The 27,489-nt window shown below is 40.9% G+C and overlaps 2 protein-coding genes across 3 annotated transcripts; one reads left to right on the top strand and one right to left on the bottom strand.

Annotated features, from left to right (window-relative positions):
• Positions 1-4,525: 4,525 nt before the first annotated feature.
• On the top strand, positions 4,526-7,065 carry LOC133434774 (lymphocyte activation gene 3 protein-like). Its single transcript, XM_061717080.1, has 8 exons — positions 4,526-4,577; positions 4,665-4,785; positions 4,903-5,123; positions 5,236-5,490; positions 5,575-5,859; positions 6,043-6,279; positions 6,422-6,543; positions 6,781-7,065. Exons 1-8 carry the CDS (start codon positions 4,526-4,528, stop codon positions 6,874-6,876), a joined length of 1,389 nt encoding a protein of 462 aa, XP_061573064.1. The 3' UTR covers positions 6,877-7,065.
• Positions 6,939-27,293, bottom strand: plekhg6 (pleckstrin homology domain containing, family G (with RhoGef domain) member 6). 2 transcript variants are annotated; one of them, XM_061718430.1, is made up of 15 exons: positions 26,924-27,293; positions 23,840-24,059; positions 22,618-22,746; positions 22,219-22,356; positions 21,918-22,013; positions 21,732-21,782; positions 21,295-21,444; positions 19,831-19,941; positions 18,295-18,444; positions 18,072-18,206; positions 15,848-15,967; positions 15,615-15,747; positions 15,413-15,528; positions 11,448-12,802; positions 6,939-7,705 (listed from the first exon to the last, which is right to left on the bottom strand). In XM_061718430.1, the coding sequence occupies exons 1-15, from the start codon at positions 26,941-26,943 to the stop codon at positions 7,525-7,527; spliced, it is 3,105 nt and encodes a 1,034-aa protein (XP_061574414.1). In that variant the 5' UTR covers positions 26,944-27,293; the 3' UTR covers positions 6,939-7,524. The 2 variants fall into 2 exon arrangements, with proteins under 2 accessions (XP_061574414.1, XP_061574415.1); XM_061718431.1 differs by lacking the exons at positions 23,840-24,059; positions 26,924-27,293 and adding an exon at positions 22,929-23,069.
• Between the last annotated feature and the right edge of the window lie 196 nt (positions 27,294-27,489).

Here is a 27,489-nt window from a genome sequence, read left to right as displayed (position 1 = left end):
GACTTTACTCGGAGATTGGTGCAATTCAAATGAAGGTGGAAAGAACTGAATTTCACTAAAAATTTGTGAAAATCTAATCACCCTTACCAAAATATGCTGTGATAAACATCCAGAGGTGTACTGTACTGTAATCAAATACTCACTGAGAAGTAACTAAAATGTAATAACCAATAATATATAATTCAGAAGGAATTACAATTTTTGAAATAAATCTGAGAAGAAACTGGAACAAATGCAGAAAACCCACTCAGACAACAGAAACATCATGCAAACCTTGCACAGAAAGGCATCATCAAGAAAAGGAATCCTCTTTCTTCTTGCAGTGTTACGGGAAAAAACACAGTCATATGCAAACGTTTATGGTTTTCATTTTTGTGAGAAGCTAAATGAATAAAAGATTACCTGATGTTTGGAAGACCTGAAGTAAATATTGTATGTTATAGTTAATAATCTAAATGTAATAATTGCTCGAGGGTCATGTCTTTGGAGAGGCAGCGAGACAATTTCTATCATAATAGACTTCAATTCAATTCTGAAATAGTATAAATGAGAAAGAAAAAAGAAAAGAAAAGTGTCTCAAGCAAAAAATGTTGGAGGTTCTGCTTCGTCCGCTTCAATACCTCCACCATATTGTGCTACCAGTAAAGTCAGGAGCTTGGACACTCGTGTCACGGCTTTTGAAGTTTAGCTTTTTCATTTGTAGATTTGTGGAGTGTCATCTTTGTCTTAATTGTTAATTGTTTTATGTCTGTCCTCATCATAAAGAAATCCACATCTCACTTCCCATCTCCACCGTGAAATCCTGCCCCCTTTTCTCTTCAAACACAGCGCTGGCTTGTGCACCTTCAAAGTCCAGTAATGACTTCACCGCTGGATTTGTTTCCAACATGCATCAGATATTTTGAGATTAGAATTTGCAAACCTCTGAGGATGACTTTCGTGGTCACAAGAAAGTGTTCTACTTATGATTTATCTGTAAATCTCAAACTTCAGCAGGTGTTGCTGTAGAGTACAGAAAGTTCAATCAAGTTCAACATCTGATACATTTTCCTGAATCTTTTTGTTGTCATTAGGGCGCTTTGATTGGCCCTGTAAACAATACTAAAGCGCAAACAGTTCACTTAAGGTTTTTTTGACCCTACAGATTACAGTTTTGCCTCCTATGTTCTGGTTGATTATATTTATTACCATTTCTTTAGAATCAAGGAAAATATCTTTTAATAACCATCTCTCGCTTTGTAGTCATCAGTTATTTTTAATATTTAGAGGGCGAGGTGGCTAAAAACACAAACATCTGCAAACACAGGCTGTTTCTTTAATCTCCGTACAGACAGACGCAAACACACAAACTGAGAGGTGATACTTTCATTCTTACTGTTTTAAATAGCTGGATGGAATATTTTGTCATTTTCAAAGAACCAAGCACAGCAAAGCCGATCTTTGTCTATATTTCATTATTGCTAAGGCCAGTGTGTGGAAACTTATACCAAACATTATGAAAACATTATGAAACGTAACATTCCATCCACCATCAGCAAATACACAGGCCTTTGCAGAGAAGACATGGTGTCTTATTGTAAATTTGCAGGATTCATGGATGTTTTAACAAAGCAATGTAACATTTGTGTTTTATATCAGTGCAAGACCCTGAGTGCATGGAAACATATAAAGAAAACGAGAGACGTGCAAAAGACGTTTTCATAATTCTTTCTCTAGTCATGCTGCGGTGAGGAAAAAAATTATGAAGCATGTCTCATCAAATACCCGCAGATACATATCAAGAGCTCTCAACTTCAATGTCTAGAAAAATGCTGAGGTGATAAAATGTTGTTGTTTCTCACAGAGCAGCATTTTTATCCTCTTCCTCTGCCCGTAAAACTCAGTGGAACATTAAACAACATCACCTACACACTTTATGTACTGTCATAATCATTCCTGTTACCGAAAGCAGACCACAACAGTGTTTTCTGTCATTCAGAGGGTATTTACTCCCTTTAGGTTAATATTGATGTCCATTTAAAAGATAAGACTGATCTGAGACAAGAGCAGTGAAAATAAAGGGAGAGCTTTGCAAAGGAACAAAATACTCACTTGCCATGGTTCTGAAAGAAAAAAAAAAACCCTGATTTGACTATTTTCCAAACCCAACTTTAGTAACATATTCATCAGAAACCCTTTAAACTTAGAGCTCAGTTGTTTCCATATGAGGGGCATTTTCCCTTACAGTGCCTACACTGCATATTCAGATACAGTGGTGACAAAAACATCAGCTGTAGGAAAGACCACCTCACACAGCGGAGCCTCCAACATGGAGTTTTGTGTTTTTCAACCTGAGACCTCAAGCTCAAAGCAGTCTAAAAAGCTGTGTGAATTTGAAGTCTTGAAGAGTTTGATGTCAGGAGGAAGTCAGGGGTGGATGAGATGAAAAGAATCGACTTCACAGTTTCACTCAGCCAGCATGTCACAAAGCTCATGTCTCAGCGAGATGATGTGAAAAAACAGCTCTGAGGTTTTGCACACACACCCTCAGGTGTACTATATATTCATCCCTGTGAATATTGAGTTATCAAGAAAAGTAGAATGAACTTCTATGCTCATTATTCAAAATATTTTTAACAGCCTCTATAAGTATTTTAAAAAAAGAAGACATTTCTGAAAGGAGACCGTCCTTTTTTTCTTTTTTTTAGCCATGTTTCGCTTACGGACCTTGACCTTTCTAGAGCCACAGGTGGGTAGAAGTTTGAAGTTAGAGTTTGCTTGTAACTTTTAAACTATGAATGTGAACTTCAAAAATCAGAGACAGACTGATCCTCAGATCCAAAGCATTTTTATTTATTTATTTATTTATTTATTTCCTACCAGGGATCCTCAAACTAATACAGGCTCCAGAAAATGCCACCTTGCTCTGTACGGTTGGCCCTGGAGCCCTAAACAGCCCCCCTATGACCACCCCCCCCCCTCTGGAAGATTTTCTTAAAGCTTTTTGTAGGTTGCAAATTAGTTTACACCCTCAAGCGCAGGACGAGTCATCAGCACTGTTTAAAATCTGTTTCCATTAACTGACAACCTCAAAAATCATATTGAGAGCACCTAGAAAAGTTACAATTAAAATGATTATTTCAGACTATATACTAATTTATTTCTGATGTAAACCATAAGACATATCATATAAAAATCCTTAAACATGTAATAGGAATTCATGACTACCTAAAGGTGTTCATATTATGTCGTGTGACTTAAATCAATTAACCTGACTGACCCCATACTCACTGGTTAAGTATGAATATGGTAAGTAAAATAAATTGTATAGTGTTAATTTTTTTAACACGCAATTGTTTTTGTAGCCTAAAGACCTGAAGACACAGAGCCAGCATTCAAGATAAAAAAAACGTTTATTATTATCATTAGTATTATTTGGTTTTCAATAGTGCACATAAATGTTTTTAGGATGTATGTTAAATGCTGAAATGACAATCTTGATTGATAAAAAACCAATAAGGATGATACACAGTTCCAATGAACTGCATCAGCATCTGTAATTTGTGTCATCAGTAACCAATACAGAGAACTAAGTCGTAAGCCTGATTATGTCTTTGTTGGTAAATCTTGAGGTAGTTATAATGAATCACCTTCCATCTAGCTGACTATGAATGAAATGTGATGAAATAGAAGGTGATAAACATTTGCCTGCCTGTGTGGCCTTTTTGAGGCAGGTGCGTTAGAATTGACATAAAGGGAAGTAAAGAAGCGAGAATGGAAGGGATGATTCACTGTCATGAATATCCATCAGAACCAGATACTGTGTTAGAAAATGGTTCTCATTCTCAGGATGTTGCTGATGATCCGAGCTGCTAACCAATAGCTGTGAGCGTAAATGACTGGCAGTGACGCAGTAGTGACGGGGTGGGTTGGAGTCGCGTTTTTTGCCGTCTTGGTTTCAAAACAACAACAAGAGCCTCCTTGAAAGTTCCTGAAGGTATTTGTAAACAAGAAACCTTCAATGTGGTTGGAAGAGAAGAATATGATGTATCTTGATTTTTATTTCATATTAAAGCATAAAAAGTTGGAAGGTTTACTAAGAGGCTCCTGAGAGTATGTCTCATTGTGCGGGGTGCTATGTTGTTCTTTTGTCCTTCCTTTGCTTTGGGTTGCAAACTCCACATTGCAACATAATGTTATATACAAAGTCCATTCGGTTTAAAAGAAAAAGGAAGCAGACACATGTAAAGAGAATCCGTGGGAGGAAGTAGGACTCCCTGTTTACATCTCTGTCTTACAGTTTCCAGGCTGACAGAATCTTACCACATCAAAGTCTGACTTTGATGAAGTCACATGACCAGCAGAGGAACTACCCAACAGCCCGCCTCCATTCGCACCCACGACATGTATAAAACCCATCACCTCAAAGCACGAAAACACATAAGAAAGAACGTTACTCACGGGGAAAGACAGTCTTCAGAAGGTGAAGAAAAGACTGATTCGGGTGAAATTTGAAGACGTCTTTTATACGATAGAGGCAAACAAAATGATGTTGTTGAAGGGTGCCATCTTTGGAGTGATTACCATCCTCATGACAGGTAGTTTTATGACAGCTTTCAATGCAAATATTGATAAATCGTGGGTTTCTTTTTTTAAAGCATACATTTCATGTGTTTGTACTCCAGCAGCTCGGTGTGAGATAGCAGAGCTGCTTGTGGAAGTGGGCTCGACTGCTGTACTACCCTGTATGTGCAGAGTGTCCCCCTGCCATCCTGCTGCCATCATCTGGAGCAAAGACAGCAAAGGGTGAGAGTCCACTTCCTTTACTCGTCACTTCTCTGTGCATCCTCACCTCTCTTTCACTTCTAGCTGAAAATTTGTAAAAGTGCATGTCCATGACTGTGAATTGTTGATGTGATGCAGGACTGTTTGGAGAAAGGAAAGGAGTGGTTTGCAGTTTTGGGGTTCAAGGTGGTCTCAGAGGGGAAACCCACGCGTGCAATGCCTTCACTCCCAGTTTGACAAAGGTGATTACAGCCTGCAAATCAGCAGCGTGACAGAGAAAGACGCAGGACTTTACACTTGTAGGATGGAGCTTACAAAACCAGCTGCTGAAATCCAGGTCATGCTCAGAATAATTCAAGGTAAAAAGAAATTTCTCTTTTTAATGGGCATGTTTCATGTTGACATATCCAGATAAAATAGATAGTTGTACCGTAAATCAACATCACTTTTCTCATGTTTGTTTCCTTACAGTGTATGCCTCTCCACCAGTCCCTATGTGGGGAGAGAAAGTTTCAGTCACTTGTCGTGTGACACCTTGGCCCAAGGACAGTTCAGTGAGGTGGAGGTTGAACAACTCTCCGTTTTGGCCTGAGGAGGAGTTCGTCAATAATGGGATTGGAAGTACTATAGAAGGCAAGGCATCTGAACGACTGGCAGGAAACTTGACCTGTGTTGTGGGCCATAACAAGAAAATGCTCCAGGCCTCAATCACGCTCTCCGTAAGAGGTGAGTCACTGAGCCTGAATTATCTCAAGACCAGGGGATGGTAGGGGATTTATTTAATTTCTCCAAACATTTTTTTCACTACAGGAATCATCCAACCACCCAAAGACAATAAAGTGGTGTATGCTGCAGTGGGGTCTCCGTTCCTTCTCCCCTGCGTGTTCTCGCCTGGTTTGATTCCTACTTCAACATCGTGGAAGAAAGCGGAGACTGGCGATCTTCTTGCCTTTAATGATAGTCGTTCTTTCTCTGGCTGTGATAAGTCTTTAGAGATAAAAGAGGTCACTATGGAGGATCAGGGCAAATACAAATGCTCTGGGTCCATAAAAGGACAGAGACTGACTCGCACAATGCAGCTCGTCATTGCCAAAAGTAAGTTCACACAGCTTCAGTCTCAAAAATATTTCACTGTATGTTATCCATCCATCCATCCATCCATCCATCCATCCATCCATGTTCTATACCCATTCAATCCTGTACAGGGTCACAGGGTTCTGCTGGGACCTATACTGTAGGTTATTTTTGTGATACATTATTTTATTCCTTCTTTTTCAGTTGTCCAGTCAAAGAAGAAAGGTTCTGTGATGCTGACCTGCCAGCTGACTGACGCAAGTGAGGTCACCGAATATGAGTGGGTTCGCATGACTTACGACGTAAATGGCACCAAGTCGGCTGGGCCAGTCCTGAAGGGACAGACAGTTGTGTTAGAAGGGAACTGGCAGGAATGGACATGTTGTTTCCATGGCAGAGAAGGACTTTTGGGGAATGTCACATACCAAGTTCATCTGACGGGTAAGTTCTCTCCTACACTTTCATGCTGTAAAACCGGCTACAAATAAATATATCCACAATTATATCCACCAATATTGGATTGATATCCTTGTAAAATGTTAGACGTCACTGAGAAATATTTCTGTTGTTTTTTTTGTCTCAGGTGGTCTTAGTGGACAAAAGTCGTCTGCTTCATCTCGCAACACTGGCACCGTGATCGGACTCAGCGCCCTCCTCATCGTTCTGCTGCTGGTCCTGGCTCAGATGTACAAAAATCACCAAAGGGTAAATAAAACCACAGTGCTTGATTTCATTGTAAAATTGTGACACGGTAACAGTATTTTACAAATCTAATATTTGTAACTATAGATTCTGTACTTCATTAAGTTTGTTTTTTTTATTACTTAAAAAAAATCTTTTTTTATTCTAAGTAAATAAAGAAAGCCCACCAAAAACACACGCACACCCAGACTGGATCTTGGAGTGTTATTTGTAACAATTATTCATATTTCTGATCTACAGAAGAAAAGAATCTTTCAGTACCCGGCGCTGGAAACAATTGTTCATACCATCTCCAATGAGCGGGAGGAGAGAGAAAGGAGCCGAGTGAAAAACTAAAGCCTCATTAAAGCCAAGAATTTCACAGCTAATGAAATCTCTTGCTGCCAGCAACATGTTGGGAAGCTTTTATTTGCACAGATTTGTAAATAATTTCAGAGCAGACACTGTAGCTGTAACTGTTTTGAGATAACTTAAATGAAATTAATGATATTTTAACTGTTATTGTAAATATTCTTATTTTTTGCTGAGAGGATTTGTTTGCAATGTTTAGAACAAAATGTTTTATAAATAAAGTGCACTTAACAGAAATAATTTGGGTTGTATTTCTTATGTACACTCATAATCCACCTGCTTATTAAGGGGACACGACTGATATAAATAACATGCATCCTAATTAGAAAAACATTTCTATAAAATGGCAAATATAATACATATATGTGTATATTCTATATATTACTTTATTTAACATTAATTACAAAGTAATTGTTGCCCATAAATTCAGACAATGAAGGCTATTGTTCTGTATAATGAAAAAAAAAAATTGTTAAAAAAGCGATTAGTCCACTGTTACATGTTTAGGCTTTTTCCAAAGTCTATTTTTCTCGCCAGTTCGTCGATCTGAAATTCAATTCTGCAGAACATCATTTGAGCTAAACATAGTCCAACCTGGTGGTGTAGTTCAGATTCAGCTCAGTGACTGCAGACCTACACCTGACTACACTCCCCGTCTTCTTGCTCTGAATGCTCGTTGAGATGCCAAACAGCCAACGATCTGCTGATTCCCTCCAGAAGTCCCTCATCCCGAGGTTTTATGTGATCCATGACTTCCTCGTCATCAAAGCACCAGCCTGACCAGTCCACGTTTACACCGTCCACAAAGACGATACTAGTAGAGGGAGAGAGGGAGACAAAACGTCAAAGGTGGATGGTGTTTTGGCATTTACTGTGCTATTGGATTCCCATCTCTCAATAGTTTTGAATTGTGCATTTTTAATGATATTATTGAGATGTACTCATTGCAAAGGGCTTGGAAAAGAAAAACGGTAAACAAAAAGAGAAGTAAAAACCCATTAAAATGCCTGGTTGAGTTTAGTTTAGCTTGATTCCACTGATTCTAGTCAATTGTCTATGACCATATTTATCTAACTGCATAATATAGCACTCTTATACGGAAAAAAACACTGTTGATTTAATTTGATGATGAGGCGTTCAAGATGCTCACTGAGTGTTGTGGTTACAGACATGAGCAATGCAGTAAATTTGAGTTTCCATTCTCACAGTACAATCTGTCCATTACAGCCTACTCATCGCTAAAAACTCATTTCAGCACTTTAAGTCCAGCGCGCTTAAAAGTACATAAAAAAAATGTTACAAATAAAAGGAAAAAACTATTTAAATGAGTAAGCAGAAGAATACCACGATGAAATGCACGGCTAAAATGTATTTCTTGATGTCAAATTTTAAAAAAGGCCTTATTAGAATATCCGCTGCACTTCAAACCTTCAGAAAATCTTGATTCAGAACAGAAAACATTCATGTTGCTGCAAGTGCATCAAGTTCTGCAAGTACAGTGTGCATCTGATGATCAACAGTGATGCATAACCATAGGGACATGGAGCAGAAATACAATCCCTAACTGGGTCATTGGAAAAACTTGACATTGCAGATTTATGCAGATGTTGAACTGCAACTTTCAGGGTTTGACTTGTTCTGTTTCCTCTCAATAGTACTTTGAGAGGAAGAACTGAAATCCAGACTGATGAAGTCTGATGTGGGGTTCATGGATTGCCTGAAGCAACTCAGCAGGTTTTGTGAATGATGTCACAATGTTTTTTTTTTTTTCTTATGTAGGACACTCATCTTTGATATAGTTTCCCAATTATCCCTGGGCAAAGTTTTGTGTCCTCAAGCTGCAAAACACATTTACAGCTCTGGATCAGTTAGGACCAAAAAAGCCTTGAGCTATACGAGTAACCTCGAGCTCATTCGTATGTTGCTTTTCTGGTGCTGAGGTGTTTTTTGCACCTTGCCAATGTGTATTTATACACAGTGTGAAGATACCTTTTTTTTCCCTCCACCAGTGGACCCATGTCATATCTGTTTTGTCTGTTTTGCCTTTTTTTCTGTTGTCTTGATGGGTTGTACTGGCGGTAATTTCACTGTGCCGGGACACTGGCTCAGCGACAAATAAAGCTATAATCCAATCTAATCTATTTCTCTTCCTCAAAGTGTTGCAGCGATTACGCAGTGTAACCCCTTCCATGTGTGTAAATGAAAGGGATGCATAGAGTAGAGGTGAAAAATGTTACAGAAGTTTAAAGGTATTGTGACATCATTTTTAACATGCTTTTAACACTATTAAAAGTCTTGGCCAACATCCCTCAAATGTGTCTAAAAGAGTGTAACAAGAAAAACTTCACTCTAGTACTCTTTTCCTGGCTTTTTATTACAGTGTTTTTTTGCCCCGTGAAAAATGCTTCCTTTCCCCCCTTTCCTGTCAATCATTGCTCCGCTCCTCCTCCCAACCTCCTCCTCCTCCAGCCATACGCTCACAGCGGCGTCGGAGAGTTATGCCGCGTTCCATTTGTCCTCGGAAGTGGGGATTTACTAGTTCCCAGTCGGAATTTTCAACTGAAACGCCCCTCGAAGTGGGATTTCCCACTGGGAAAGTGGGAGAAGCTTCACCACCCCCGAGTTACCATTCAAAGATGGCTGCTATTCCCAGTTCCTATTTCCGAGGTAAATGGAACGCGGCATTAAGCCGAGAGCGACAGGCGAAGCATGCACGGAAAAGCAGGAGGGCGAACCACAGCAAACAATCATAAAAATAAAGGCATGCAAGCAGCACTGTCCCCTTATCTTAAGTCCAGTCAGTGGCCGCGGGTCTTCTTAGCAGTTTTCCTCCGGTGATTAGAACAAAAGAGGCTCTAAACAGCTCCTTGTTAAGCCTCATTTATGGTTCCGCGTTAAATCGACGCAGAGCCTACGCCGTAGGGTTCAGCGTATGGTGCGCGTCGCCGCGTAACCTTCTGCGTCGGTGTAACGCGGAACCATAAATCAGCCTTTATGGTGCGCTGGAGAGGAGAGGAGGCAGGGAGCTGGGTGGAGGGGGCGGTGATTTAGCGGATCGTTACGTAACGATCCGCCACCAAACCACATGCGCCGTTTTTGCACAGTTATGCGGAAAATCCCAGAAAGCACACAATACACTGAATGTTAAAAGTTTGTTGTTTTTTGGGTGTAATTGATGTCAAGACACCCAACAAAACACAAAAAATCAAGAAAAATTTGTTTTTCATGTCACAATCCCTTTAAATAGTTGGACTTAACTCTGCAGAGAAATGCGGAGTATGGAAAAGAGGTGAAGAGGAGAGCCCAGACAGGAAGGAGTGGGTGCACAAAGAGTGGAGTTATCTCTAATAAAAGAGAAGCAGCAAATGTGAAAGGAAAGATTTACAAGATGTCTCTGCAGTGAAGTAAAGTGGAGGTGGCAGAGAGATTTTGTTTGGGAGTGGATAGGATTAAGACACATTAGAGGAACAGCCAGGGTTAAAGCCGTTAGAGACAACGGAAGAGAGGCTCGCTTGAGATGGTTTGGACACTTAAAAAGGAGGGATAGTGAATACTTTGGCAGAAGGATGCTGGAGATTGAGCAGAAGAAAGAGGTGAAGACCAAGGAAGAGATTTCTGGATCTGGTGAAGGAAGATAGTACAGACGGTTGATGGAACAGAGGAAGATGGAGAATGGAGGGTAAGATGAAAATGAATGGCCCACTATAGCAGAAAAAAAGAAGATGTTGTGCAAACCGTAGCTAAAGAGTGTTAGAGAACAGCGTTGGCAGCCAGCCAACCAGCTTTCGCCTGACTGTGGGCTGCATTCGAGGAATAACATAGAATACTTTCCCATGTAACTAAAACCAAAAACGAAAACACAAATGTAGTCGAGAGGAATTGTTATCATTTATAGGTGTAACATCAGTGATATGAAGATCAACTTGTTGTATTCACAAGTATTATTTCAGATGAATTGTTTTCTTTTCCTAGTGTTGCCTGATATCAGAAATAGAGCTAGAAAAAAAAACACAAAACAAGACTAGTTTTGTCAGGAAATTATCTATTCGTCTTTTCTACATGCTTCTTCCTATTCCAACTCATCGGGGGCTAGATCCTCGCTCAGTTGTGACAGGGCAAAAAGATCACAGATCACCGACATGACACGGTTATTCAAACTTCATTTGACTTAAAGTACAATTATATGAGAACAGAGATAATGTAGTAGGAAACAGATGTTAACAGCCGACACTTCTTGACAGTAATTAAGTGGAAATAGTAAATATCGATAGCCCCAAGTCTTTATTAATCCCGCTATAACTTTAAGAAATTTATTTTTATAGTATTTACTGGTAATCCAGTGCGTCACAAATGTCCTCTTATAAATCTGTTTTTGTGTATTTTATTTGGTTGTCCACATGTCTGCTGTGACCTTTCTGCCTTTCTCAGTTCTGCTTTATGGTGCACATTAGCAACAGATATTTAATACAATTCTCACCATGCATTACTTAGACGATATTTTAAATAGACAAAGGATTTTAAGCAAGTGAGATAAAAAGAGCTTTTTTCACACTAACCTGCTCCTGTTCTCATTTTCATCCCCGTCCACCAGCTGCTCCTTCCATCCTTTACTCACAGTGAGAGCCCTGGGTCGCATCAGCGCAACGTCCGCCCACTCTGTGTATCTGTCCTCCGCCAGGGGTGGGGGTGAGGGTGTGGGGGTGAGGGACATTTTTAAATGTCTGTCTTTTCTTATTCCACTCTTGTCCCTCACTCTCTCCTTGGCTCTTTCCAAAAGGCCCTCCAAAGGTGAGGGGTGTTCATGTGGGTCGTATCCTGAGGTGGTTGTGTCCTCAGCTCGGGGTGACGGGTGCCGGCCCCTGGAGCTCCCACGAAGCCCATGCTCTCCCTCAACGGTGATGTTGGGAATGGGGGGTCTCTGAGTTTTGTGTTTGTTTTTTTTGTGTGAGAAGTTTAGACCTGTCAGTTCGGATTCAGAGAGGGTTTGTAGATCTGAGGACGCTCTCTGATGTGCATTATAAAACATGCCTTGGTTCGGTTTCAAGGCGCCCAGTTTGAGCACCCGGTGTGAATCTGAGCCAAAGCCAGGAGGAAGAGAATTTCTCATGGTACTTGAGTTACTGTCCGAGTCTGAATTTGAAGAACTGTTTGAAGCAGCCGGAGTCTGCTCTTGGTAGTGGTTAGACGTCTGACTGGAAGGGTTCATGCTGACTGGCCTTCTCTTCCGTAACCCAGGTGACTTTAATGTTTTTGAGAACCTCAAAGGGTCTAGATTTGTTTCTGTATCTCCAGACTGACTGGACATGGAGGTTCTCCTACTCTCCTGGCTCACAGACTGAGAATCTGAATCTCTCCTTCCTCTCTGTACCTGTGGTCTTAAGAATCCGTCCCAGGACATTGCTGGCTGGTGCTGAACTTGTAAAGTGCTCACTTCATTTGTTGGGTAGTCAACATCTGGTAGTCCATCTAGCAGAAGATTGTGTGGTCTAGTTGTGTTGAATCTTGATGGATCTGGAGCTTTGCTGCCAGTGAAATGATCTGGATTTGGGAGAAAATGCAGTCTACGGTTCCACAACCCAATTTGCACGTTTGTCATCTGAGTCTCAGCAACTTTTTCCTCATCTTCCCAATGGTTATTGTCGTTCTGCTGTGAACTCCTTGAAGCCAATCCTGTGTTCTTAGTGGACACCTCTGAAGGTTGATACTGTTCTGCATCTTTAGATCCATTCACTGGACGAGAGTTTACAAGTACACCTGAAAGTTCCTCAAGAAAGCTCATTCTTGGACGTGTCACACGTGGTTCATCCATATCATCTGCCCCGTTTTCGGTGTCAGGTTTGCCTTCCAGCTGGCAAATTCTCAGATTCTCGAGTCTGTTGTTTTCTTGCTCCCTCAGTTTCCTCAGTGTTTCCTGATGAAAAATGGGAATTACTTTATTGTTTTTACTTTGTTTTACATTTTAAAAGAAATTAGAAAAGTAATTCTTGTGTTAGACTTTATGGTCAAACTTCTGTATCTCTTCATGAATCAAGTTTGTATGACAGCTTTTTTTCCATCTCCAATATATCGTCAAGATTAGGAGCATTCCATCCCGAAGGGATACTGAGAAACTAATCCACAAATTTGTCAATTCTAGACTAGATTACTGTAACGTATTAGTGGCAGGATTTCCAAGTAATTCGCTGAATAGGCTCCAGTTGATCCAAAAAGCAGCAGCGCGAGTGCTGACAGGAATCAATAACAGAGACCACGTCTCTCCAGTGTTAGCTTCACTCCATTGGCTCCCCGTGAAACTCAGAAACCAATTCAAAATGTTATTACTTGCTTATAAAGTCTAAAACAGCCTAGCTCCTCATTATCTGCAAGACCTAATAGTACCTTATTTTCCTATCAGAGCTCTTCGTTGCAGATTTGGAGGACGGGTCTTCCGTTATCAGGAACCATTACTATGGAACCAACTTCCAATCTGGGTTAAGGAGGCTGACACCACCTCCACCTTTAAAACCAAACGTTTACTGTTTAGTAAAACCTATAGTGAGTGTAAACTCTAGTGTGTTAGGGTCAGCAGTCATAGCTGCAGCGGCAGGACAAGACTAGAGCACCTGGTCTTAAACATATCTTCATTCTGGATATGCTGCTATAGACCTACGCTGCAGGGGTACTCCAACATGATCCACTGAGCAGTGACCATCATCCCTCCTTCTCTTTCCTTTCTTCAGCTCAATCCTCAGTTATTAATTACAAGTATCCCATAAGCATAAACGTTCTCCATTGTTCTTGTAGTTTGTTGTGTTGGTCTGCCCCCTCCTTTTCTCTTCTGTACATGTTTGCAGGCCGGAGCTTCCAGAGCTACATGCTGACCTGCAGTCCCCCCCTCTGACCATCCCAGTGTTCACCTCCATCTGTCTATATAGATGTCTCTGTTGGATATCTACTGGCATCCTGCAGTCCCACACTCTGACCACCTCAGTGTCTCCTGTCTACACCTGTTTATGTAGTGGTCTCTGTACTACACCAACCAACCATGTATCAGTCATATGTACAGAGAAATCTTAGTTCTCCAGCGAATAAAGATTCCTAATATGTTTGGTCTTATGTACCATTGACAATATATCTGTGCATCTCCTCTCTCTGTTATTCATTCTCTCATTCTTATCTCTCTTTCCTGCTCTACCCGACTGGCCTTCAGCAGGAGGGTCCCCCCTTATGAGCCACGTCCTGCTCAAGGTTTCTTTCCACTTTCTTTCCACTTTTTCCACAGTGGCAAGTTTTTTCTTGCCACTGTTTGACTTAAGGTTTTTTCTCTGCTAAGGGAGTTTTTACCTGCCAGTGTTTATGTAATAATTGCTCAGGGGTCATGATCTGGGAATCTAGGATGTGCCTACAGACAATTTGTACGGTAATAGAATTGAATTAAGATCAATTAAATGCCAAGTGCTTCTGATTGTGGCTGGAAGCACTTATTCTTGCATCTTTGCATGATGCACTCAAAGCAAAGAAGTAGGACTAAACACAGCTGGAGAAACATCAGCATTCTCTCCATGTGCAGTGACTCAGCATGTTCTGCAGATATTAAAGGATTTCCAGAGCGCCTCTGAATTTGATAGGAAATGCCTTGCATGCCATCTCTCTATATATATACATTTTGCCACATATTTGAAACTTACCGAGAAGGTTTACTTGCAGGATTTGCTAATGGGGATAAATATGAACTTGATCAACAGTTCTTCATTGAATTATTCTGTTTTACATCTTAGAGGTCTGCTGAATCTTGATCCTGTGCACATTATCTTAGTTGTGATATCTCCATCACAGTCTTTGGACTATAAATGTCTATTTATTCTATCAAAGCAGTTGTTGAGATGTTTAAAGGTTTGTCATTTCTGAAGCAATACTGGTGATGTGGCTAAAAGTGTAAAGTGGACGTGACGGACGTATTCAAAGTGTTGCAATAATGAATCCTTATCTTAGATGCCTTTGTAGGCTCAAAAAAAGAGAGCTGTATAAGTTATACAGCTCCAAACAGAAATGTGAGTGTGTAATTTCAATTTTTTTTTGTTAGGTATGTCAGATTGATGAGTTTTATACTGCAGTTACAGTTCTGGTTTGAACATGAATGGCCAGATTTCTGGATTTGAAATAATTAAAAGAGGAAAGGAATTTCGCAAAATATTTTTCTCATCATTGTTTGGTTTGGAGGTTTGTACTCCCGAGTGCCATCAGTAGTTGTTGTACATGCTCATGACACACGGCCAGCTGTCCCTCACAAGAAACCCTAGAAATATGGGCAATCAGGAGATATTTAAGAGCTTCCTGGCAATCAACCAATCAGAAAACACTTCAGAGAACATTCTTGTTTACAGAAAGTAGAACAACTTGTGATTTTCTTCTTTATCATTCAAAAGTCATCAGAAACTGTTTTGGCAGTAGTAGTGACAAAATAGAAATGGCTGGAAGTGACCATCTGATGTAATCTACATTAAGCAGCTCGCATTTATTTTCAAAACAAAATCAGATTTACCTTTGCCTGGTGGATGGTGGAGATCCATGTGGAGCGGCTCTCAGGCGTACCGGCTACAAGTATGTAGACATTCATAGCGCTCTGAAGCTCCCCTACTTCTACCAGAAGAAATGAATCTGTGGGAAACAGAAACCAATTAATGGATCGATGAGTACATATCTAGGCAGAATATGAAGCATCTCAGTAAGAGGGAGTAACTCACAGCCATCTTTCAGTTCAGTGCAGTCCATTCTGTCGAGGGCCAGAGGAGGTTGGAACAACTTCAGTCGCTCCCCTTTCTTCTGGGCTTTAGTCAACAGCAGCACATCTGAGAAGAGCAAAGCCACCACCTCTAACTGCAACAGAAGCACGTGCCAGGGAACACGAGAATATAAAACAGAAATAATAATTTGAAGAGAGTGATTCAAAAGTACACAAAACTAAAGCTTCACTCACTTTGCTGTCCTTTCTACCTCGAACTTTCAAGTTCTCCTCCAGCAGCAGCTTCCGAACAACTCCAGGCCCAACTCCTCTGATGGGGAGCGTTAGATTAAACTGACAGATCTCTCGGACACGCTGTCAAACACAAGTAATTTTTTTTTTTAATCATTTATTTGACAGGGACAATGCAGTCGAACATAGATACAGGCTTGCAGCTGATGTGATGTAGCGTTTATACTGTAGCTAGTGCTATACATGTAAAAAAAAAAATGCTTCCAGGGGCAACATCAGTTCACACCAGAAAGTATTTTTACTTTGATAATTGAATCACCTCACCTGATATGTCACCTCTAACATCTTGAATACACTGTTTTCTTCAAGGAATATAAAATATATTCTAATATTTAGTTTTATTGTTGAACCTCGGATTCAGGAGGAACAATGCGGTTTTCGTCCCGGTCGTGGAACACTGGACCAGCTCTACACCCTCCGCAGGGTGCTCAAGGGCTCATGGGAATTTGCCCAACCAGTCTACATGTGCTTTGTGGATCTGGAGAAGGCATTTGACAGTGTCCCTCGTGCCTTTCTGTGGGGGCTCAGTGAGTATGGAGTCCGGGGCCCTCTACTAAGGGCTGTCCAGTCTCTAAATGATCAGAGCAGGAGTTTGGTTCGCATTGCCGGCAGTAGATCAGACTTGTTCCCGGTGCATGTTGGACTCCGGCAGGGCTGTCCTTTGTCACCGGTCCTGTTCATAATTTTTATGGACAGGATTTCTAGGCGCAGCCAGGGGTCGGAGGGGATTCGGTTTGGGAACCACATGATTTCATCTCTGCTTTTTGCAGATGACGTTGTCCTGTTGGCTTCATCAGACCGGGACCTTCAGCATGTGCTGGGGCGGTTTGAGGCCGAGTGCGACGCGGCAGGGATGAGAATCAGCACCTCCAAGACCGAGGCCATGGTTCTCCACCGGGAAAGGGTGGCATGCCTTCTCCGGGTGGGTGGAGAAGTCCTGCCTCAGGTGGAGGAGTTCAAGTATCTCGGGATCTTGTTCACGAGTGAGGGAACAATGGAGTGTGAGATTGACAGGCGGATCGGTGCAGCGTCCGCAGTTATGCGGTCGATGTACCGGACCGTCGTGGTGAAGAGGGAGCTGAGTCGAAAGGCGAAGCTCTCGATTTACCGGTCAATCTACGCCCCTACCCTCACCTATGGCCATAAACTTTGGGTAGTGACCGAAAGGACGAGATCGCGGATACAAGCGGCCGAGATGAGTTTCCTCCGCAGGGTGGCTGGACGCTCCCTTAGAGATAGGGTGAGGAGTTCGGTCACCCGGGAGGAGCTCGGAGTCGAGCCGCTGCTCCTTCACATTGAGAGGAGTCAGCTGAGGTGGTTTGGGCATCTGTACCAGATGCCTCCTGGACGCCTCCCTAGGGAGGTGTTGCAGACATGTCCCACCGGGAGGAGACCCCGGGGAAGACCCAGGACACGCTGGAGAGACTATGTCTCTCGGCTGGCTTGGGAACGCCTCGGACTCCCCTCGGAAGAGCTGGAGGAAGTGTCTGGGGTGAAGGAAGTCTGGGCATCCCTGCTGAGGATGCTGCCCCCGCGACCCGGGAACGGACAAGCGGGAGAAGATGAGTGAGTGAGAGTATTCTGTTTTAGACAATAAACTATACAAGCTTATGCTTGTATACTGACTTTTCAGCCTTGTCTAGAGACAAAAAAAAATGCTTTTCAATGTTCTCCCATTCACAAAGAGACTTCTACAGCACTTCCTGTCATATATGTGCACTCTGTTTCTGCAATCACATCCTGCCAGTATCAGGGGGCCATGTGCCAGTTCTGACAATCAAACCATTCAACTTGCAGGGGGAGGAAAGCCCATTTTGCACTGCGTCACTACACAAAATGACTGCAAAGAGATAAGAAATGACTAAAAAGATCTGCAAAGCAACCACGGTTTCATATGAAATAACAAAGAGCAAAAATAATAACAAACACAAAGTATATGATCACATGCCATCTTAAAAAAGATGAAAGAAAAGCACAAGCAGATTTTAATAAAACAAACACAGGCACAATGTCTACAGAGATATGCACAGCTTCTCCAGAGACAAAACTACAAAGTAAATATTCCACAAACAGCCAAATAACCAAAGAAATATACTAAATGAAGTGACATATAACATCTGTAGGGATAATCGAAAGGCATGCAATTGACCTCAAGGACATATTTTACCTTGTCGATTTCTTCATTTATTCCCTCCACCTCATATCCCTCCACCCTCTGAGCAGATATGAACAGAGCGAGCTCCTCATCCTTCAGCTGCATGTAGTCATTGATGCTTCCCAGGAAACTGTTCACGCTCGATAACTGGAGAGGAGCGATGGGGGAGATGCCTGGTGTGAGGCAGATATTGCACTTGAATAGGACAAATATTTCTGCTTCGTCAAACCCTCACCATGCCTCTGAGTGTCTGCTGCACAGGAGGTTCCTGGGTGTACGTGAGCACTGCCTTGAGCAGCAGCGGATACTTAGTAATCCTCTGGTGGGGTTTGGCCTGCATGTCTCCCAGCCGCATCCGCTCACACTGAGGATGACTCTCCAGCCACTACGCAGCAAAGAAACACAAAAATATTGTCTTAATTGAGTATTTCTGGAGAAAACTTCTTTCTAATACAAAGCATGAAATAAACTCTTTTAAATTGTGAATTTAACTAGTTTTTCGTGTTTATTTATTTAAACGTATAAACTTGTATGGCTTGGGTGACATTTCTGAAAGGATTAAAGGGCATATGTCAGAAAATAAAATAGTTTTTTTTCTCTCTTTTCTCTACATTTGAATGCAAATATTTGAACTTCTGATGTAAGTACAACTCAAAATCTCCCTGTGATCTCCACCCACAACTTCAATTTCCAGTAACTCAGAAGTGCAGATGTGGGATGTAGAAAACTCTTGCTTTTGGTTTTGTACCTCACAATAAACAGAGTGAGTGCAAACAGTAATGTCTGTGCACAATTTGCTGACCAAACTGCCAGTTTGTGCCGTGTGGTGGTGTGAGCTCTCAGGCCAGCTGAGCTCTCTCAGATGATACAGAGGGCTTCAGCGGTTCCTGACTGTAGTTTATGTACAACTTTACATTGCAAATGATGTGCAAATCTGTACAGTGATCTCAAGAAACACACCTCATGGATGGGGTGACCACTCGCCTCCCCTCCACCCACCTTTTATAAACTGACTGCTTTGAAAAGGAAGAGGGAGCATTTGCGCCGTACTTCTGTGGTATTTTGACTCAAGCATATCACAGACCTTAGGATACCGAGTGTGCTTGTGAAAAAATACTCACCACATGCCATTTCCAAGTAAAATAACTCTTTAGTGGTAAACAAAATGTGTCACAACCAATGCTGGCAGGTCTGATTGCACTGCCTTGGTGAAAAATAACACTGTGCACATGTATGGTAGACGTTAGAAGCCAAAAGTAACCCATTTAGCACTGTAGAGTGCTATGAGTGTGTAAAACTGCCTGTTTGGTTTTTATCGCTATGAACAGGACATGTGTTTGTGTCATTTTTTCCACAACAGTTTCCCCATCAGATTTGATACCAAGAAATCTGAAAAAACTTAATGGATGCAAGAAGATGTTGATGCTACATGTGGTTTAGCCAGAAGGTAGGTATGACAGATCAACCACAAGGTTAGGAGGAATATTACAAACCACAGGATGCCACTTACACACACATATATGTGTGTGTGTGTGTGTGTGTGTGTGTGTGTGTGTGTGTGTGTGTGTGTGTGTTCGTGCATGTGTGTTTGTGGGATGTAGGAGTGTTTCACTGTATGGGTATGTGCGTAATCTTTCCTCCTCACATGTACGCACATTTATGTTATGCATCACTCAGTCAGACTTTGATTATTGAGCCCATCCCTGTAAAGCATATAAAGTGCTTTATAGCCCAAAAAAGGATCATTGATGCCTCAGCTGCTTCACCATACCTGCACAAAAGTGAAGAAATGCGGGTTGCTCTCCATCTGCATGCGTGTGAACTCAAGATTGTTTTCCTCCTCCCAGCAGTAACGATGGTAGACGGAGAAACGCTTGTGAAACTGAGAGAAAAATAAAAAGAATAAGAAAAGGAAAACTGTATATGGCTGCAAATTTAGAAACGGGGTTAACTTTACATGAAACTGAGCTAAAAGGTGGAGTTGGTGATCATTTCAAGAACCATTTGTCATTTTGTTGCTTATAGTGTTTAGTTGGTAGCTGTTTTTTGTATTTGCATATTTTTCCTGTGAGAAACATAAAATTACTAGTTTGCCTACCATATAGATGACAAGGAAAAAGAAAGGCCTTTAAGTGTTTTCTTTAAGTGTGTTTTCAGGAACTGTGGTAGATTACAGTGCAATAAATCCATGAGAAAGATGGGTTATGCCATGGCTTATGTAACCCATGAATGCAGTGATGCTTACTGGGTTAGTGCATGCTCACATGCGATTCTGCAGCTCTGGGTTTGATGGAGGTCTGAAGGAAGATGCTGATCATTTTGGTTGCAGATCTTTAAAATGCATGTTGTTCTTGCAAACTGTCACCTACTGCACCTTTGATTGTATTGTTGAGAGAGTAAAGCTGCATTTTAATTTTGTAAATGATTAAGTCTACCCCCCCCCCCCCCCCCCCCCCTCCCTTTTTGCTTATGATGCATGATTTAACTGCATGCAGAAATTCACAATAGTAGAAGGCTGTTTTTATGTTAATCTCTGAAGGAGTAGCAACATCACACTATACAATAACAATAATAGTATTCTGAAATAGTCAGCATTTTTCCAGAGGAAAAAAATAATACTTTTTTTATGTGGTGGAAAACAGAACCCAGATCTCTAATTTGATTATATTATATGATTATAGGTTTCCCCATCTCAGTGGGCCACATGTATGCAAATAATAGTTTAGAAAGCAATGTGGTGGATGGATGGATGGATAGATGGATGGATGGATGGATGGATGGATGGATGGATGGATGGATGGATGGATGGATGGATGGATGGATGGATGGATGGATGGATGGATGGATGGATGGATGGATGGATGGATGGATGGATGGATGGATGGATGGATGGATGGATGGATGGATTTTAGAATACCTTAATATGTACCAACAACAATAATGATCATGAAATGTGAATGTAGACGATGAAGTAAAACATAGCAGCACACTGAAATGCTCAGGCAAGCTACCTTCTCATGTACCTGTACCTTATTCATTAAAGTGGAAACAACACGAGAGAGTCAAACTCTAATGGAAACAAATCAAATTAAACGAATAGAATAAAAATGAAATCCTCCTCAGAAAGCTGCAGTGCTAATGTTGAGTTGTGAGAGACATTCATTACATTCTGCAAGTGATTAAAAGACACTCCCAAGTGTGTTTGCAACGTATCTTGCAGACAGAGAGCTCATACCTGCAGGCAACCGGCCTCCAGCATCAACGGATCAAAGGGTTTGCCAGTCAGTCTGACTTCCTGTAACATGGGATAAAGTACCTCCTGCCAAAAGAGCTGGTGAGCTTGTAGGATGGAGGTAAGGTTGGAGAAAAGCAGCTCGGGGGTCACCTGTTACATGAGGAGATAAAAACAAAAAATAAGATGACAGTTAAAGTTTAACGCCCCTGCTGTGTGATATTTTCCAGTTTCTCAGTGGAAATATGTCATTGTGCTTAATGTTCCACTTGCTCATTTATGCTGTATTTTGTTTCAGCTTGAGCGGATGTCAGTCAGTTCGTGTAAGTGATACACCTAGCAGTGGAAAATAGGCCTGCATGTTATGTGTGTTAGCAGGTTATCTGCAGATTTTTGTTTTTTCCCCCGTCTATTTAAGGCTGTGTGGTTTGCAGACTGACCTCCTGGAGAAATCCATGCTGGTGCAGGTTGACAAGAGCTACAATAACCAACTGTGAACGGCAGACAGAGCATTGTTAGACATCCTTTTTCAAAGTCCCTCCTTAGCTCTTTTTTTTTTACATCCTGCAAAATGAAATACATTTTCATAAAACACTGCAGCACAGAAAGTGGGGAGTGTTAATTACATCTTTGATGATCTTTAACTTGTTGATGTAGCTGAGCTCAGTGTGGACAAATTCCCACAGCGCCTCTTGTTGGTGTCTCTGCTTTTTTGGCATCATCTGCCCATAAAATCAAGATGAAGACGAGAAAAGGGAAAAATTAAAGGGCCATACTGTGCAGATGTTAAAAAATATGAGACCTAGAACAATTCAACAATAAAAACTGAATTTATTTCCACTGGCAAAAGATGTTGAATATCTGAATTTATGTTGATGTTGGTCTTTTTCTGTTGAATATAAGAAAGAACAGATCATTGGCCCTTACTGAATTAGACTTCACTAAATCTGTCCAGCTTTTCTCCAGCAAGGTTCCTTGACTTTCCTCCTTCCACATCCATTTCAAATTAACTGGCACGGCGAAGGCCTCCAAATCCTGCTTCAACTCATCCAGCTGAGTTCGCTCCTGTCAAGTGAAAACAAAGAAAAGAGGAAAAAAAGTCAGATAGTAAAAACAAGAAAACTGATGTTATTATTGTGTTATACATCAGTAGTTCTCAGACATGAAGAGATGCTCATGCTTGTGGTTGCATGAAAAATATGCCAGTGAAGCAGAACAAGTAATGCTGCGCTGATTTACATGTTTGAGTAAGCGGACATGAGCAAGTCCATATCTGTTTCTTAGTTTGCGAGTATGCAGTTTGATGAGCAACAGACAACACAATACCTCAGACGTCTTGTCTGACGCTCCCTGGCTGAACAGGACCTGCTTCAGTGCTGCTCTGGGTTTGATTCCTGAGGAAGCTCCTTTACTCAGCGTTGCAAAGTCAGTCACAACCTTCTGCTTGGTCCTCCTCTGGAACAGGGGTGGAAAGAGAAAGATGTGAATCAAGATCAAGTTTATTCATCTGTGATTTCTGTACACAGCTTTCCTTATAAACTCATAATTATATGTTTTTTTTCTAATACACTAGACAGCATGGATTTGATCATGTCCAGGTATATCTAAATCCTTTTCTATAGTAAAAGTGGTGATACCTCGGAGCACTGTGTAGCTGGGTTTGTTGAGCAGGTGGTCCACATGAAGAGGCTTAAGTCCTCTGATTGCAGCGGAGCCGAGCCGACCAAATATGATAAATTATGAAAAATAATACTTCATGAATAATAATTACAATTGTGCATTTGCATTAAGACTTGGCATAAGATCAAATTACAAAATAAGACATTTGAAAAGAAAATGTGGTCATTATGAATTAGAAATGTGCAGAACCTGTTTTATGTTTCTCAGTTGAATCAATGGTGTCACAACCCCCCCCCACAGAGCTCTGTGCATGGACTCTAGGGTACCAAGTGCCAACAGTCTAACTTCAGGACTGAGGCTCATGCAGAACTATGTTTTGTTGCAGTTTCTCAACCAAATGCTATAGGCTGGCTCAAAGCGAGTCAATCTCCATGTTAACATGTCAAATTTTAGAGCAGAGATAAACATGTTCAAATCACCGTTTTGGTGTCAATCGTTTTATTTCACATCCATGACAACTCTGAGGGGGGTGAATTTTTTCCTAACCCTAACCCTAAGTCTAACCCCCAGGTACCACCACCCCGCCTGAAGTCTTTTTCATCTCTGACCCCACAAACCGCTGTCACACCACCTTGCTTTGTTAATATCCAGCTCTTGCTGCACACTCCACAGTAACAATGAAGCTGTTGCATGAATTTGTGAGCAGTATTTTTGTCATAAAACAAAAAAATATTTTAAATATTAGTCATATAAATAAGATATATAGACAACTAAAAAATACATACAGTATGTTGCAATTCAGCATATTTAAATAGTTAAATTTCCTTTAAATTTGCCATGCATGTTAAAAAAAAGAGTACATTTTGCTCACATTATTTGAGGAAACATGCCTCTTCTCTCTGCTAAATGCCACCAGTGCTGTACTTGCCTGATATCTGCCGATTGTGCTGAACTTTTGTTTGTCTCCTGACACCTTGTGGTGAGTGTTTGTTTCTGCAGCTGTTGTCCTCCCGTCAAAGGAATCTGGCTCTCTGGTGTCCACGTCCCCCTGGACGTCTCCGTTTACACCGTCTCGCCTCTGCGCCGGTTCCTCCATCACTGACTCATTCCCAGCTCCATTGTTCATGTGTGGCACCTTTAAAGACGGGCTTGAAGACAAAAACACATGATTACTTACGGAGAAATCAGACAAGAGAAAGCCAGAGAGAACAGTTTGGATCTTCTCTCTAACAGCTTGGAGAATAATAGGGTGAAAAACAGGAATACTCTTTTTTATTGTTTTGAGAGTATGCATGGACTTTTTTATGTAAAATAAGAGAGACAGAAAAGAAAAGCCAGCAGAGATGCTGGACAGTGGTTTCAACATTTCTGATCTATAATCCCTCAAATAGAAAATTAAACCAAATATAATTTTCACAGATTGGGCCCATCACAATAAATAGTGTTTTTTGTTTTATTTAATACAAAAATTATCACACAAACAGCACCCCGGTGTCCAAGCTATACTGCCATCATGGGACAAATAAGCATAAAATTAAATGCCAAACCTACACAAATAACTGGGGTTTCTTTCAAAACGGTTAGGGCCTTACTTGTGCCAGTTTGTAAATGATTGCTTTTTGTTCAATTATATATAGTCTTGCAGGGAGTATTTTATGGTTTGGCCAATTATGCACTGGGAGTGAGCAAAAATCTCTGGGAGGTACCACATCACTGATTACCCAGGTAACCTGGTTACTTTTTAACAGTTCAGTTTGATGTTAGAAAGATTAATAGACCATATCATGAAAGAAATCAGTGCTTGAAAGCAAATGTTGGAGCTTGAAGTGAAATAAAAGAAAGATTCTTTCACGCTGCTTGCAGCTTGCAGGGCTCCGTTACGTCAAAGACTCAGCTCAAAGTGAAGTTATCCAACCTTGCCATCTCTATCGTCACCCATTAACTCCATCCATAACTTCCAATTGTGCTGCTTTTTTTGCACTTCTGCACCTTGGAGATAGGAAGTAAATCGTGTTTTGTTTGTTTTTTTTTGGCTCTTGCTTAGTGCTTTGTTATCAACAGTGAATTCTCGTCAGTAATTAAATAATACAGAATTACACCACAAGCCCTCTAATGTTCTTTATCCTCAAAAAGTCTGATTTCTTGTTGGTGTCCTTTTTTATTGCCCCCACCCCCCAATCTTCCGGCAGAAGTTAGAATTTTTAAATTCATCAATAGTTGCACATTTTTTTCTTTTACATTTTTTTTAAGCATTGCTCAAATAAACAACAACCATCAAATAAAGTCACTAGAAACTTTAAAATTGCTCTTAAGTCCGGGGTTTATTGAGTCTGTGTGTCACAGAGACATTTATGATGTGATTTTTGACCACCGTACTTCCCACCTGCAGGCTCTTACGTTACTTCAGCCCTCCTATCTGTGGTGCTGTGTTTTAACACACTGAGTGAATTGAATGCATAATTTGCAACAAGACTGTGCCTAAAAGAGGGATTGACACCAATCATCTGTGGCTGAACTGCAGTCAAGGGAAATCTATGTGACTTGAATAAAAAAAAAAAAAAAAGGAAGTTGACTGGAAGAAAACTTCCAGTCAAAACATTTTGTGAGTATAATTTGTGTTAAAATTTGAGTCTGCAAGGAAACTCCCTGTGTTGAATAAGCCACATCTCACACGAGAGGAGGCTTGCGTGAAACCCCTGCTATTTAAGGTGTGAAGAGAAGACTAAAGAAGGCTGTGGTTCGGTGATCTGGTAGTACTTTACTGAGAATATACTGTAGTATATAGATATGAGATGATAGCTACAGCTTCTGGAAAAAAAGGTTCTGTAAAAAAAAGGCCAAAACAAAACCGCCCATTTCTTAGATGATGTTAAAAACTTAAACAGATATATAAACAAAATTGGAATTGTTTGATCATTACAAGAAATTTTAGCAATATTTGAATATATATATTAAATATGATATTCAGTATTCTACTTTCTCATTCTGTTTGATAAATCCATTGAGTTGGATGTTAAATACAAAGTATTTCAAAACAAAAACCTGCAAAGTCTTTTCTTAATGTCAGGAATGGAGTTAAAGCAAAGCAAAGCAATAACACGTAAAAAGAGATGGGTTTTACTGGAGTTCAGGGTAGAGAAAGGAAGTAAAGTAAGACCACATATACTGCAATAATTGCCTCTGTGTTCTCTGTTTTAATGTTCATATTGAAAGTGGAAGTAGGCAACTGTATACAGAACTATGAGCAGGTACCTTGACTGTTTGATTGTGACAGGACGCCAACAGTTTCACATGGCTCCAGCTCTAGTTACACAGATAGTAGTGTTACTTCAGGATTAAACCTGCACCATGCTACGCTGTGGCTTTAAATTACAGTGAAGAATTTAAGACTGAGGAGGCTACGCTACCTCAGGATCTGTATTCCTATTTTCTGCTGTTCCCCTGCTGATACCTTACAGAAAGCCGGCTCAGTGCCGATGCCCAACAACAGCACTGACCAGGCTTTCAAAATAAAGCATTTTGGCATTATTGCTGATGACTGTAGGGTGTAGGCCATGTTCCTGATATAATTACAGCGTGAGAAATGATTGTAAGTCACCAGCATAATTGGACATACCAGAGACAAGCATACTGCATTCATCTGCTCGTGCTATACCGTCAAACATCAAAGCAGTGACGTACATGCTTTCATGAGCATGTCATACCTGTTTACAGTCGCTATATCTCTCACACAGAAACACCAGAAAAATATATACAATGCCATTTTATTAGATTTGTAACTCCTTGGCCGATTTAGAAATGATAATGTCCCGCTAAGGGAAATGAGCTTCCTGGCCTTTTGAAATTCACTGTAAATCAACACAGATGCCAAACAGCACTTTGAAAAGTCTAGACAAAACCTGCAGCATGAGTAAGATTTAATATGGTGGAATCAAACAACAATGTCATCAGACTCTTGTTCATTCTTAAACCAACAACCTTGCATTTGATAGATTAAAATGATAAACCTTACCTGAGCTTGGTTGAATCCATTTTGATTCACGCAGTCATCTTTGCTTTCTCTCAGGTTTCTCCTCCTCTCCTATGTCTCTGCCCTGATTAGTCCCTCCTTCTCTTCCTTTCACCTGCACCCATGCCGTACTGATGCAACTAGCTGGACAGGAACAACTGGATTCTACGGCCAACAAATCAGTGCTCAGGGGCGGTTAATGTGTCTCAGTGAAGTGTTAAGTGGACCATGGGTGGTGACTGACTTCAATGAGGTTGATCTACTCTGGTTTCTTGTCACTCCGCCTTATTGATCCCCCAGAACACGCAAGAGTAAATCATGTTAAAGGTCTAAGAGGTCAGGTTTTCATGTATACGTTTCCCATTATTGCACTACAGAGTCCGTGATTTGAGATCAGCTGTGAGAATCTGGTATTTGATGGCAGAGTAAAACTGAAAAAGAGCATGCATGCAACTAGGGTGATGCAGAGAGGGAAAAACGAGCTAAAAGAATGCAACAACAAAGAAAAATTGATGAAAAGTTCACACTGGCAGTGTGCCAACAGTTAAATACACAATTACATTCCCAAA

This window comes from Cololabis saira, chromosome 3, assembly GCF_033807715.1.
Source record: "Cololabis saira isolate AMF1-May2022 chromosome 3, fColSai1.1, whole genome shotgun sequence".
Lineage (NCBI taxonomy): Eukaryota > Metazoa > Chordata > Actinopteri > Beloniformes > Belonidae > Cololabis > Cololabis saira.
The sequence above is the reverse complement of the archived record's forward strand: the minus strand, read 5'-3'. Positions and strand labels throughout refer to the sequence as shown.